Source organism: Sceloporus occidentalis, unplaced genomic scaffold (genome assembly GCF_023333645.1).
Source record: "Sceloporus occidentalis isolate IW3139 unplaced genomic scaffold, rSceOcc1.0.p SCAF_1, whole genome shotgun sequence".
NCBI lineage: Eukaryota > Metazoa > Chordata > Lepidosauria > Squamata > Phrynosomatidae > Sceloporus > Sceloporus occidentalis.
In genome coordinates, this window is record NW_028316981.1 from 49,146,966 (window position 1) to 49,162,977 (window position 16,012).

The window sequence follows — 16,012 nt, forward strand, 5'->3', positions numbered from 1 at the left end:
AGCTAACCCCATATACTGAATAACTCTGGGCAACAAGGTCTCAGCTTCAGTTGCTGCAAGAGCTGATCGTTCAGAGACACTAGGGCCCCTTTCACAGTGGCGCTTTTGCACTGGGTAGATCCGGTCAGATTTGTTAATCCAATACCCGAATCTGTCTGGAATGGAGTTCCCACTACCTAATCCTGATTGAACCTCCCTGGTGCAATTTACCCTGCTTGATATTCACACTTAAAAAGGAACAATTTAGGATGGAGCCTCCTTATAACTTGCAGTTATCAATCACTTGCATATTCACTTCTGCTGTTGTTAATGATGACATTTCATGTATCTGCTGCAGCCATTTGCCATTGGCATGGGTGCTTTCCCCTCCTGCTTTTTTAAAAATTATTTTTAAAAATCTAGCGGCAATGTTCGCATATTCTATCACTGTGTCAAATATAATGCCAGCCCTGGCAGCATCCCAGCAAAAAGTGTATGCAAACTTGTATTTTGGTTGCAGTGGCGGGAACAAGCGAAAAGGAAATATATGTAGCAGAAGCATTCACATATTCTATCAATTTGTGTAATTAAAAAAAAATGCCAGCCTCGGCAACATCTGAGCAAAAAAGTTAAAACTTTTATTTTGGCTCCAGTAGCAAAAGGGAAAAATGTTAGCACAAGCATTTGTATAGTCCATCCGAGAATTAAAATTTTAAAATAAGCCACTTGCAAAGTGACTGGTGCAAGAGGGGAGGCATGTTCTGCCCACTGCCCACCCTCTGACCTTTATCTCTCCCCCTAAGTGACCAGATCATGATTGGGGACAAGTTCCCATTTGCCAGCACCATGGAAGAACCGGGTTTTCTGAAAAGAAACGGGGAAAAACCCGATATAAGAAAACCCGCGCTGAGGGAGATTTGCCCCAGTTCGAGTGTGCAAAACCCCAATCCAGGTGTGCAAAAACTCGTGCCAGTGGGAACAACCCACTTATAATCCGGTTTGAAATTCGGTCTATATTGCAATGTGAATGGCCCTTTGGATGATTATTTATTTGAGCAACATGAATGGGACCTGTTTGTTATCAATCATTTCAGCAATCAGCACTGATGAATGGATTACCATATTGATGATGATGATGATGTAAGTGTAAATATAAGCTTATGTATCTTTAAAATATATTATAACTCTCAGTTTGCACATTTCCTTGCAAACCTATGACCACATGTTAAAGCCCTACAAGTTCTAGAGAAAGATGCTTCTTCAGAAGAGCTAACAAAACCATCAACTTTTTGGTAGATATATACCTTTCCCAATTGCAGATCTGAGATGGAACAGGCATCAATAAAGGCCTGGGCAATTACAGAAAGACAGGCATCTATGTGGTCAGTTTTGTCAATGTCAAAGACGAACTGGGGATTCTTCAGAATGTTGACCCAAAATCTCAGAGGTAGGCTGCACAGATAAAACACAAAATTGATAGGCATGGTTATCATGATCGGTTCTTGTTCCCTCCACTGTAGGCTGACAGAAATAATATGGGACCAGGGCCATAATAAAATAGATACTGGTTTCTATAGTGATGGGACTGTTACCAAGAGAAAGTTTCCTGGGTTTTTTATTCATTACTCTATCCAGGTATTATTATTTTTTGTAAGTATGTAAAGACAGCTGGAGAGTGTGCCCCCATCCTGGTTGCTCCACCCCACTTTCCAAATCTCTCCCCTCTTGTTGACAGTGAAGGAACTGCAACCATGATCATTTAAACAGAACTCAACATAATTGGGACTGTATGCATTATCAGGTTTCTTTATGTCATGGAGCTCTGTAATCTACATGTTACATGTTTTTGCAGAACTTCCCCATCAACATGGGGACTTGAGAATGGAGGGGACAGGACTGAAACACTACATGCTCAACATTCATTCCAAATACACAAACAACAAATACTTTTGGATTCTAACTATTCTGTCTTTCTGAAAATACACATATTGACTGGCTTAGAAAACAAGAACTGTCAGTGTTGTTGTTGCCACATCACACTTGCCAAAGAACATGGGTTCATCTACATTGGCTCAGCTTTATTAGATCTATTTGTAAAGGACATATCTAATGAAGAAGGGGTGTGGTGGCCTAGTGGTTAAGATGCCAGTTCTGATGATCAGAATATCAGAAGGTTGGCAGTTCAAGGCCCGAGTGCTGCATGGTGGAGTGAACTTCTGTCATTAATAATAATAATAATAATAATAATAATAATAATAATTTATTTATATACCACCTCTCACTGTATTGGATTAGTCCCACCAAAAGCACGTAGATAGATAGATACCACTTAAGTGGGAATGTAACAGCATTTGGTGCAGTCATGCTGGCCACATGACCACCAGAGCAATCCTTGGACAACACTGGCTCTTCAGCTTAGTAACAGAGGTGAGCACAGTACCTTAGACATTCATGTCAAGGGACTACCTTTACCATTTTATCTAATGAATAATAGGGGGAAAACACCCTACTAATTACTGGCAAATGGAATAGGATAATATAAGGGGATAGATTTGCTCCCCACCTTTAATGAGTCTGTCCACATTTGTCATCAAGTACAAGAAATATAAAGAATGGTATGAATTTGCACAAATATCTGTGGTAACCTATATTTATATGAACTTGCTGACATTCCATTTTGATTTATTTTCGAACTTGGAGCTGGAATATTTGTTTCCCTTGAGACAGCTTGAAAGGCACTTCTTTAATATTCTCGGAGGAGCATAGAATTTTCACTGCTGAGCAGTCCTGAAGCTATTTCCTGCTCCCTTGCCATTTTCCTCCAACTCCTCTTCTGTATAAGCTGTCTCTAGAGAAACTACAACTGGAATCAATGAGCTTCTCAAGGATGAGTATATGTCAAAATTATAGCAGTATTCTCCTTTTTTATTTGTTTACCTCAATTTTCTAGTCTTGTAACTCAGACTTTATACATTAAAAATGATTACATGTTCCCTTCTTTGCTCAGTACGATTGCTCCTTGCTCCCACCCAGTTCCACATCTTTCAAGTCTAGGGGCTCAAGCATTCCAGCTCTTTCCATATACTTTGATTAAGAATTCTAGTAATTAAAATTATACAAACCATTACTCCACATATCAGATTTTAAAAAACAAGCAAATTATTGCAAAAAGCAAAAGGAATATAATTTCTTATTCTAACCTGTTCGTTTTCCAAATGTGCAATGTGTCTGGGTCAGAAATTCCCCGTTTCTCTGCTTGTTCTTCCAGGAAATCAAAGAAATACTTGATAGCCACAGGTGGCTTCTCATCTCGGATGCTCAGAATGGCTTTGAATAGGTCATCCAGGAATTTTTGCAGTGTGCCCTGAAGAATAAGTATGAGAATATGGCTTAAGAAAGCAACTATGGTAATTCTGCTCTTATTACAACATGATTATTATTTTTCAAACTAAGTTGAAGAAATCTCGCCATACACGACTGAGAGAAGGCAACGTAGACACATGGGTTAATTTTGAACATAGTGATATAATTAGTTTTCGCTTGCATTTAATCTCTTTTGGCACTGAGATTCTCCTTCTCTGGTGCTGGAATCAGAGAGCACATCTGTGATTGTTCTATGTGGTAAACAGTGGAAAAGCTACAGACCCCTGGCAACTCTTGTGATCTCTCCTCCAATTATGAATCACAAAGCAGTGGAATTACAGAATGGCTGAAAGCCAAACTCTGTGTCCAAGTCCATTAAGAGTAATCGTACTGATGCTGTAAAGTGGTGTTTCTCAGTGCAGACTGGACTATTCACCACCACTGCATCAAACTTTTCCAGATGCTGCATAAGTTTAGTGCTATATTTCAGATCCTAGTCTGGCCTGCACACTTCCCATGAGTGTTAAATGCAGGGCTTGAAAACATGCTATTGTATTTCCCAGAGAGTGCTGGTCCCATTTAAGCAATAACACAAGAAGCAGATTTCATGACAGACAAATGCTTGACTTACACTGGTGTAATCTCATAAAAAAAAATTTTTTTTAAGTGCTGCATATTGGTAATTGTAGGCTAGTGATAAACCACATTATTTTTTTCTGTTGTGTATTTAATCTAGTCTTGCAATTAATCTGCACAATTTGTTTTTAACTAGTCTATATATGTCATGTTATTTATTTGTAAGCTGTTGAGGAGCTAAATCTGTGTTGAACACCAGCATTCCCAGCATTTTATCAGCAAAAGTACTTTTGCAGGATAGTTTGAATTGGAGAAGTGAAAGGGAGGTGCACTTCATCTTTCTCCTTCCACTGCTATTCACCTTAACCCCATCCAAACTGTTTCTAATTCATTCAAAATATTTATATTAAAATTCTATTTAAAAATTTCAAGTTTTGCAAACCTATGTTTGGAACCCATGGGAGCTGGGTTTTTTTTAAAATAAAATAAAATAAAGTGGAACAGCAGTAAACTGGGAGAGGATTAAGCATATCTTGGCCCCATACAGACTGGCCAAAATAAAGCTGCTTCGGGTCACTTTGGAGTATGCTGTTTAAATGATGCATGCATCCTAAGAGTCCAGAAGCCATGCCAAAGCCACGATCCAGTCCTAAGGACTAGAACGCAGTTTTGGCGCAGCTTCTGGACTCTTAGGATGCATGCATCACTTAAACAGCATACTCCAAAGTGACCCAAAGTGGCTTTATTTTGGCCAGTCTGTATGGGGCCCTTGATCCCTATTTCTATCAGATATTTTCCAAAATGGTGGGATCCAATGGAGGCACTGTACATGACTGTCTATGAATGCAATTCTATGCAGAACTTCAAAAAACAAAACAAAACAAAAACCTTTCCCCCCAAACAACAACAACAACAACAAAAAACCAAACAAACATAAGTGGACTTTCTGTGAATTCAACTATTCTCTCGATGTTAGACAAAGAAAACAAAACAAAACACAAAGCTGAACAGCTCAAGGTTGCCTCTTGAAGGACTTGACTACTGTCTTTTTTCTCCATCTACTGGGATGTGGAGACTGGTGAGATAAGTATTTGACACCAAGATAGATGCAAAGTGGGTTGGTCTGTGGCAGCTTTCAATGCTCTGTTCTTTATGCTAAGCTCAGACCTCAAGTCTCCTACCTTTGTGGACAGCAATCTGGTCAGGTAGATTTCTGGAAGGACTTTTTTTCTATGACTCTGCCGATGAGATTTTTTATTGTCATTCAACTCATCTGTGGGAAGGACCTAAAGACAAGATTATATACAGTTAAAATGATTTAAAGTAAACGCTGCCAAAAAGCATTCTTGTTTAAAACAACAATGGCAAAGGTGAGGAAAGAATGTTATCCCATGCAATAAACCAGAGCATTCAGATTATGAACACCAAGAATATTAATAATAAATTGTAATATTTGCCAGCTGTGATCCTTGTTTCCTTTTGCTTTCTAGCTCTCTCATTTTCTCACTTAATGAAGACTTTTGCTAAATACTTAACTTACAATGAACTCGGCTGTCTAAAACATCACCATACAGAATGCTCCTTTTCTTTCTGATAACTGACAGTCATCCGAAAGGTAAAATATGTTAAAGTATACATACAAGATTATGATTTAAGATAAAAATGGGTTTCTTCCCCCTTTCCTGCCAAACATAGTGTGTGTTCAATTATTATCTTATTATGCAAAGACAGAAGAACCACAAGGGTCTCAATCAACCCCTTGATGGGTCTGATCCTAGGCCAGGATGCTGGCCAGCTGACAATTGCATCAGTCTGCATACACTGTACATATGGAAGGCGTTCCTAGATTTGCCTTTGACAATAAACTATATGCAGCATTACTGCCCTTTTGCTGTACATTGCTAAACTATGGGAGTGGAAGGTGGGCTTGTTTCCTAACAAACACACTTTGCAAATTTCATTGGACCAGATCTACCTCCCACCCATCAAACCATTTGGTTAAGCAATTATGTCTACAGTTTTACATAAAACCATTGAGATTTGTGAGTATATGCTGACTGGACTTTCCTTAAGTTATCATGTCATTCACACACTATCTTGGTGTGTGGGTCCAATTCCCAAAAAGACATTTCCTACAGAGGAAATAGGGGAGAGGAGGAGAAATGATCCCATAAGGGCAATATCCCAGGCCCACCCACAGTAGGAGAGTCAATTATCCTGTTCTTGGAACAGGATACTTACCAAGTGAAAGTATTTTTCAGTGTCCAAATCTTTCACTGAAAAAAGAAAAAGAAAAGGTTTGAAAAAAATGAATTAAAGAAAATGGCAATTTTGCACAATAATCTTTTCTAAGAGAGGATGTTTGGGTATTTCTTCTCCTGAGTATAAGCAACAATAATAAGGCATGGTACACTTACAGCACTCATAACTTAAATAACATGGACCAATGAAACATTAACTAACCCGTATTATATTTATATGGAGTCTGGTAGTTAAATCCATGTTTATAATTTGAGAACTTGGTGCTGGGCCTGAACTGATCTGGCAATGCAGATTTTGGCTTCCAGTCTCACTTTCCAATTGCTAGGCTTCAAATGGGTTTAGCAATATTTGGCCTTGGCTGTCCTTCACCACTAAACATTTGTCAACTTCTTTCAAAATTCCTTGAACCAACTTTTAGGTTATTTTAGTTATATAAATGAGGATGAAACAATTGTATGTAATCAGAAACTTTTTACTCAACAGTAAATAACTGAAATAGATATTTGATTGTATTACCCTTCAGTCACAGCCATACATCAAGAAAATCATTCAAAAAAGGAAGAAGAACCTAACATTATTCTACTATTCTTGCACTGGCAACAGGAGACTTGCTAGATTTCATACAGAAGTACAGAATCCTAGAATTATAGAATCCTAGAGTTGGAAGAGACCACAGGGGTCATCCAGTCCAACCCCTGCCATGCAGGAAATCTCAAATCAAAGCATCCTCAACAGTTGGCCATCCAGCCTCTGTTTAAAGACCTCCAATGAAAGAGACTCTACTACACTTTGAGGGAGTGTGTTCCACTGTCAAACAGCCCTTACTGTCAGGAAGTTCCTCCAAATGTTGAGGCAGAATCTCTTTTCCTGGAGCTTGAATCCATTGCTCTGGGTCCTTGTCTCCAGAGCAGCAGAAAACAAGCTTGCTCCCTCCTCAATATGACATCTCTTCAAATATTTAAACAGGGCTATCATATCACCTCCTAACCTTCTCTTCTCCAGGCTAAACATCCTCAGCTCCCTAAGTCGTTCCTCATAGGGTATGGTTTCCAGACCCTTTGCCATTTTGGTCGCCCTCCTTTGGACATGCTCCAGTTTCTCCACAGCCTTTTTAAATTGTGGTGCCCAGAACTGGACACAATATTCCAGATAGGGCCTGACCAGAGCAGAATAGAGTGGCACTATTACTTCTCTTGATCTAAACACTATACTTCTACTGATGAAGCCTAAAATCACATTGGCCTTGTTAGCTGCCGCATCACACTGTTGACTCATGTTCAATTTGTGGTCTACTTGGACTTCCAGATCCCTTTCACACGTAGTCTTGTTCAGCCAGGTGTCGCCTATCCTATATCTGTGCATTTCATTTTTCTGCCCAAGTGCAGTACTTTACATTTCTCTGTGTTGAAATTTATTTTATTAGCTTTGGACCAGCTTTCTAATCTATTAAGGTTATTATGAATTTTTATCCCGTCCTCAGGGGTATTAGCTACTCCTGCACCATCAAATCTGCTACACTAAGGCCCGGGACAGGCAGACAGGAGGCACCATCCTCGGGCCAATTCTAGGGCTCCAGAGTACGGGCAACTGAACACTCCGGAACCCTAGAACGTGCCGCTGCCGTCATCATGCTGGACTCCCGTCCACACGGGGCCGCCATCTTGATGTAAGCGATGTACTGCGCATGGATGTCGCTGCGCATCGTTTACATCATGAGTGCTCAAAAGGCACATTTGTGATATGGGCGCATCATCCGAAAAAGAACCTGCAGGAAATCCTCCGCAGGAAAACTGGCCACCCCCAGCCCACCTTTTTGGGGCAGTCTGTTTTGCACCTAAAATACTTAAAAATAGTGTTAAGGGTCCTGCTCTTGAGTAGGAGAGGGGAAATTGCCCAAATTCTAGCAGCCGTGAGCACCCAATAATGTTTGCATCCTGAGATCTAGTGACTTACTGGCAAGTCACTGAGGGGTTTAACTTGCCCTTTTCCCACCTCTGACTGCAGAGACTTCCCCTACCCTTCTCACTGAAAATGAGAATCCTACACACAAATGTACATATCCACACCCAGCAAAGGCACATGGAAAGAGAGTGGAAAGGTGGAAATCTTTTAAGGAAAGCTTTGATTCTAAGCAACCTAACTTACATTAGCAATAGGCATGCAGTACATGAAGGCACCTTCCTTCAGGTGTTACTAATGAGTAGTTACAAAGTTACAAAACAGTCTGAAATCCTATTCATCGGACAAAGACAGCAAGCCCTATTCTACTCATGATACAGATGGTTTTCTGGGTTTTTGGATGATCATGGGAACCTAGGAGTCTGGAGGCCCTTGGCCAACCTACAACCAAGTTTCCCAAAGGATGGTAAAGCAGGAAGCACCTCTTCTACCCCTCCATCATCCTCCACAATCTCTCATGCCTCATGGTGTCGTGTTTTATAACCTTCATCACTGAAATGTTTGGAAGTTTTCACACCTCTCACAAGTAGGTTACCTTTACCGGGTTGTTGTCCCTCATAGTTTCTGCTGATCCTATGTAATGGTGAGGCTACTAAATGTAATTTAACACTAATGTCATTAACTCTTTATTTCCCTGGAGGTGAGCCCACAGTGGTATTGCCCCTGATAAATGGCAGAGCCTATTATCACAGTTGCATTCATATAAATGTTGACCTAGGAATACCCGTTGCTGAATTCAGTGGGTCTTACTTCTACACAGAAATGTATTTCTAACCCAAATAAAGTTAGAAACAAACTAAAAACAAAACACCAAAACACTTTTCTTTGCTGGATGCCTCATAGTTATTTTTGAGACTTTTATTTTCTGAGGAAAGGAAACGAGCAGAAAAGCAGTGTCTTCCTGTTTTGCGAATGACCTTGGGAATTTTTCTTTTATCAAGTTTTGTCAGTTTCCACCTCAAAGTGTCACAGTGACTGCTGAAAATGTGATATGCCTTCTTTGTAGGCCACTTATCCAGCTAAAAGCCATTCTGCCTGATGTGTGAAGTGGGTGGAGATTCCAAGTTGGCATTGTCACAATGGAAAAAGACAGCCATTACAGTACAAAGGTCAACAAACAAGTCTATTTAGTAACAGTGTGGAGGATGACCTCATAACATCCAGTCTGATAACCAAAGCTATATTATATTTATGGATGGCTCCAGGCCGGAGTCTCCTTAGAGTTTTGCCAAAAAACTGCTTGCTGCTCTTTGGACACCCATTCCCTCCCTCCTTCCCCTCCAGATTGCTGGCTGCCATTCAGAGAATGTCATGCACTGTAGTGAACAGGGCACTAAGTGTCTCTGCTCTGCCTTTCTGTCTCTTTGTCTGGCCATCAATCCTACTGTGGAGGATGTTGAAGGCTTTTAGATGAATGGCAGGATTCAACAACATAAATTACTGTAGCTTAATCACTGTAACTGTCACAGTGATGTGAGTCTTGCTAAATCGTAGTTACAACAAAGTAATGTCACGAGGGCTGATTACATCAAAGCCATAGACATTTCTGACAGTGTCAGGAGTGCTTTCACTTTGGATGGGAAGACAAAAAATATTTTTACAAATGAGGCTTAAAGTGCCTTTGATTTATCTTGTGATAGGTATATGAATGTTTAATAATGATTAATCCAAAATGAAAAGTGGGAGGGATCCTTCTGACAATATAAGATTTACAAATTCAACTGATGACTGTAAATCTCATATACAAATATACCTGAAGAGTGTGTTATTTTAGCTAATTTGTTTCAACTTACATTATAAATTGCTTTGAGTCCTACTCTGGGACAAAGGATAAATGCATTTTATAAAGGTCGGGGAGGCCTGGTAGACTTTCAGATCAGGGCCAGACAAATTTTTTCATGGGACAGAGTTATGAAATTCCAGTTCCACTCATCTTTACAGTGAATTAACTTTTTCCTCTCTTAGGGACCAACTAGCAAAATCGTATCCAGTTCCATAGCCCCCGTCTTCCCAGAGGAGAAACACTTGACATTACTAATTTATAAAAATAATTCTATATTGTCTTTTGGCTTTAACAGAAAACTGAAGGGAGTTTACAAAAACATTCCTCAAAACCAAATTTAAAATTAGAAACAAAAACAAAACAAAACAAAATGAGAGTATTTGAACCAAAAGGAACAGAGGTAACAATATTCATTCTCAGAATAAAATGTGCTAAACTCTGGGGATGCTGCCACAAAAAGGACCTGTTCCTTTGTTCTCATTAACCAATCTTTTCCTAGTCTCTCTCTCTCTCTCTCTCTCTCTCTCTCTCTCTCTCCATGTGTATGTGTGTATATATATATGTATATGTATATATATATGTATATGTATATGTATATATAAAAACATGCTCTCAGAAGACTGTGGCAAGCTATGGGCAGGCTCATACAGGTGGAAATAATCTTCCAGTTATTATGACCATAAGAAATTTAGGGCTTAACAGATAAACACCAGCACCTTGAAATGAGCCCAGAAACAACATGGAAACTGGTGTTATTGATATAAAACAATATGCAATGGGAGGCTGGGTTAAAATACAATGGAAAGCAATCTGGCTGCCAAATTTTACATCAGCTATAGTTTCTGAAATTCTAGAGGCAGCTTCACTTAGTGTGTGTTGCAGTAGTCTAATGTTTCATTGTGCCAGATCTACATAACCTAAGAGGAAATGCTGCTGCTGTGCCACCACAATTGGACAAAAGGCACTTCTAGCCACACTAGCCACCTGGTCATCCAGCATCAGTGCTGGAGCCAAGAACGCTCTCCAAATGCAAGCCTGCTCTTTCAAAGGAAATACAATCTTATTCAGAATTTATCCTGTATACTACCAACAGAGCCACTATTTTGCCTGGACGGAACCTCTACTTGTAAGCCTACATCCAATCCATTACTGCATTTAAGCAATGGTTCAGAACCTCTATAGCCTTGAGAACAGGTTTGTTACTGTAAGTGTACTGAGAAGACCCAAACCATGGATCTCTCTCAGCAGCTTCATTCTGTCAGAAGAAAAAACAAAGGCCTGAGATCAGGGAGGTGAGTAAAAGTGCTCCAGCACTACTTCCTGAACCACAAAAATAATGGTGTTGCTGAGTCTGATGCTTGATGCAGAAAGGTCCAGCAGAACCAACAAAGAAGCACTCTCAAGGTAACCATGGATGTTTCAGTCCCCAAACCAAATCTGAACACAGACAGGAAAGAATCCAAATACTCAATTTTGTGCAAGACAGCTGGTGGTTGAGTGATTTGTACCAGCCAACAACAACAACTTCTTACCCACTATCTTGTCTGGATTCAGGTTCAGTTTATATTTCCTCTCCCAGCTAATTACTGCCTCCAGACTTTCATTCAGAGGAGATACACTATCCTTAGCACTATCCTTAACTGATGCTATTTTTGAAGATATGGGGATGTGTATTTGGAGAACCATGCTCCAAAAAGAAAGATTGGAGACTGGTCAATAATTATCAATTATTGGTCAGAACCAATGCGGATTTGTTTAACAATGATCTTGGCATTGCTCACTTAAGGACACATGGTCACAATCCTCCTGCAAGCAAGCTTTTATCATCACCATCACCCCATTTCGACAGTCCTCATCTGGCAAGGATGGGCCCAGATCCAATAAGTAAGTTGTTGAGCCCACCCATCAGAACGACCTGTCCACATCGTTACATTGAATTCATCAAGTGCCATACACTGAGAGAACATGTGTTTGTGGAGCATCTGAAATAGAAGATATTGTGCATGTCCTATTTAACTGACAGCTATATGCCTCCATAAGGGCCCAGTACCTACACACAATACTGGACAGAACTATATACTGGGAACATAACAAATGGTTATCTTATTTCCTTCTGGGTACAAATACATATGTAGTCATTAGAACTGCCAAGTTCATAGTTAGGGCTGTCGAGCTGAGAGCACCTTTTATTGAACATACTGGGGTTGCATGAAAAGATGATGAACTTGCTTAAAATATGTTGCTTTGTATTTTATTATCTTTTACCTTATTACAACATGACAATTTATTATTATAAGTATTATCTTATACTATTTCATTTTACCTATATTTTTATTTTATTCATCTTACCTTTTTCATTATATTTTATTTTACTTTAATCTGATTTATCTCATTTCATTGTATTTCACTCACTGTACCATTTTGTATGAGAGCCAGAATGGCATAGTAGTTTGAGTGTTGGACTAGGACACTGGGAGAACAGGGTTCGAATCCTGGCTTGGCCATGGAAACCCACTGTATGACCTTGGGCAAGGAACATTTTCTCAGCCTCAGAAGATGGCAATGGCAAACCCCCTCTAAAGAAACTTGGCATGAAAGCCCCATGATAGGTGAATGCCTTAGGGTCACCAAAAGTCGGAAGCAACTTGAAGGAGCACAACAACAACAGCTCTTCTGTATTTATAATAATGCTAATTGCATAATTATAGGGATGCGGCGGCTCAAGTGGTTAAGACGCTGACTCTGTTGATTGTAAGATCAGAAGGTTGGCATTTCGAAGCCCAAGTGCTGTGTGATGGGGTGAGCTCCCATCACTAGTCCCAGCTTCTACCAATCTAGCAGTTCAAAAGCATGCAAATGCAAGTAGATAAACAGGTACCACTCCAGTGGGAAGGTAAATAACTGTCTGTGCAGTCATGCTGGCCACATGACCTACAGAGTAGTCTTTGACAACTCTGGCTCTTTGGCTTAGTAATGGAGATGAGCACCACCCTCTACAGTCAGACACAACTTGACAACCTTGTCAAAGGGGAATACCTTTCAGTTTACCTTTAATTTCATAGCATGGTCAATTGACTCATCAATGGATTTTAACTAATTAACTAACTAACATTACATTGAATTAGATTAAATCCATCCTCCTAATTCAGATAAACAGACACTTTAGTCATTACTCCTTCAATCCTGCTACGAATACTGGGTCCAAGCCAAAGTAAACATGAACCATTTTGCCAGTTAAATATTTTGGAAACATGAGTCAGTTGAAAAGAGTTAATTTACATTTTTCTGGGATCTAAAATGTATCAGCCCACTTTCACTACACTAAGTAACTCTGTTTAGTGTCACTGCATTGATATTTGTGGCATCACTGTCACAGAATAGATCTTAAAATGGATTCTACTCCAGGTTCAGCAGGTTTTCCTATTCCATCATTCTACCCAAGCACTTCATTAGCTCCTCAGAAAATGAAGGAGCCCAAGCTGTCTTTCATGAGAGTATCTGGGGAAGTAGAACAAGTCTACGAAAACCTATGATACAACTGCTTTCACTTAGTCTCAAAGGTGCTACAAGATCTCTTTGCATACTAATATTCCAGACTAACATGGCTATGTCTCTTAATTATACCTTGTTGAGACAGGGCACTTACAGTGTGAAAATAATTTGGGGAAGGAGAAAAGAGACAAAAAGAAATGAGGCTATAAGGAGGGCTTCCCATCTTAGGCTCCAGTGTTCTAATTATTGTTGTTGTTTGCCTTCAAATTGTTTCTGATTTATGTCAACCCTAAGGCAAACCTATCATGGGATTTTCTTGGCAGGTTTCATCAGAGGATGTTTGTCACTGATATCCTCTGAGATTGAAAGAGTGTGACTTGCACAAGGTCACCCAGTGGGTTTCCATGGCTGAGGCGGTATTCAAATCCTGGTCTCCAGAGTCAGTCCAATGCTCAAACCACTACACCACACTGGCATCCTAGTGTCCAATAGGTACTCCCATTGTCTGTCCATCTTGAATCAGAGTACACTTTGAAAGAGGACTGTCCTAATAAAACTATCTGCAATAAAAATCTAAAGGTAACAGAAGATTAAGATAATTCAGTACTATACTTATCATGAATACAGGAAGGACAAATACCGTTTCTAACACCGTAGAAACGGTGTTACTATGGCATTTTTTTAGACCCTGCCTGCTGCATTTTGAAGTTGCTTCAGTTGTTTTGCAATAGCAGTGGCAGCAGAAGAATAAACAGACCAGGATTTAAGAGGACTATTGTGGAGTGGTAATTAGTGTTGGATTAAAACTCCATTTCAAATTTTAAGCCAGGCTTGAAGCTCACTTGGTATACTTTGCCAACTGCTATTGATCAGCCTAATCTACTACAGTAGGTTGTTGTGAGAATAATAATAATAAAAAATCCTTGAAGAAAAAGTGGAATATAAACATAGTGCATAAAAAGGTCACTTGATGGAGGACAAGTTGTTTGCCAACGTCTCCCCTCCATAGCCACAATATACTCCCTGCTCTTATTAAGCTTAGAAAAAGGTTAAGGGTAACAACATCTCTCTCTGTGTATTTATCTACAGTTTTTGTCAGGATTGTGGCTGGCAAGGGAAATTCCCTTCTCATACACTGCAATCCCAGGTAAAAGTGCATCCTGTCCCACCCCCAAGCCAACATGGTATAATGGTTTGAGTGTTGGATTACAACCCTGGAGACCAAGGTTCAAATTCCCGCTCGGCCATGGAAACCCACTGGATGACTTTGGGCAAGTCACATTCTCACAGTCTCAGAGGAAGGCAAAGGCAAACCCTTCTCTGAACAAGTCTTGCCAAGAAAACCTCTGATAGGTTTCATCATAGCCTTAGGATTGCCATAAATCAGAAATGACTTGAAGGCACACAACAACATTAACAACCCTAACCCATGCTAGCTACTATATTTAAAACTGCTGACATTTATTTTTTGTGTATGTAGTTTTTATGTAGAGATTGGTATTCTCTTCCACCTTCTGCAATAACCAAAGCCCCTCTCTCCAAGGACTCAACAATCCTCCTCCTCCTCCTCCTCCTTTATTGTGGGTAACAAACCATAAGGCAGGCCTTATGGCTCTGCTGAACAGCCATTCTGTAATTGATGGAGAATGAAAGAGGGAGGATTGCCATTGGCCTATGTCTGGGTATGGGGTATAGCTAGACACTTCTCCAAAATCCCCCACCCCCAGGCCAACTATTCACTAGGCATAGAATGACCATTCAGGATTGCTACTGCAACAGAACTGGGAGTCATGGGTGTGTGTAAGGGGAAGCCATAACTGAGTTCTGCCTGGATAATGTAGGATTTCAGCCATAGACTATAATGCCACTTTAGCAATGACACTAGCACATCTAGTTTGACCCTCAGAATGTTATGCTTGGCAAACCTCAGAGCATACTTCCGCGCTTAACATGATTTGAAAAGGTGGTGGTCATAGTGTGACAATAGCTATGTTATGCTCAAAGGCAAAACTATGTGTGATAGTAAGTTTAATGTCATCAAACAGGCTAGAAACCTTCAAAGCTCTGACTTCTCCATAGTTTTGCTGTAGGTGACAATGCAGCAAGAAAATGAAATGCAATATCTCAAAGAGAAAATTATTCCAAAGGGAAAAGACAGAGAGAGAGAGAGAGAGAGAGAGAGAGAGAGAGAGAGAGAGAGAGGACAGCTCTGCAAGCTTTTTCTCTGAGAGCAAAATGGAGATGTTCCAGCAGATGAAAAAAGAACTGAATAGGGTGCCCTACTAGAAGAATGCATGCTGGAGCAGGAGAACAGTTCCTGCTGGAATGCTCTGTTCCAGAGGGTCCCAAACAAGGTCTTTGTGCAGGCACAGAATCCACATCCATGATTCACAGAGACCATGATTAAGAACAACTTAGTATGGGACACATGCAATTGTCCTCCTGACTAAAATGCTCAGGGTGATCTTCAGATGGATAATTAAATCAGGGAGATATGATAGAGGTTTGTAATATTAGACATGATGAGAAAAAAAGTAGAGATGTTCTCCTTCTCTTATAATATTTGGATTTGGGATAATTCAATGAAGCTGAATGGTG

At 40.0% G+C, this 16,012-nt stretch overlaps 1 protein-coding gene across 1 annotated transcript in view; it reads right to left on the minus strand.

Annotated features, from left to right (window-relative positions):
* Positions 1–16,012, minus strand: part of PLXND1 (plexin D1) — a 222,509-nt gene that overhangs the window by 10,881 nt on the left and 195,616 nt on the right. Inside the window, exons 30-33 of the mRNA XM_089512571.1 lie at positions 6,160–6,194; positions 5,100–5,204; positions 3,180–3,343; positions 1,284–1,431 (exon numbers count right to left, since the gene is read on the minus strand). Coding sequence (XP_089368697.1) covers positions 1,284–1,431; positions 3,180–3,343; positions 5,100–5,204; positions 6,160–6,194 — 452 coding nt within the window. The remainder of the gene's footprint in view (positions 1–1,283; positions 1,432–3,179; positions 3,344–5,099; positions 5,205–6,159; positions 6,195–16,012) is intronic.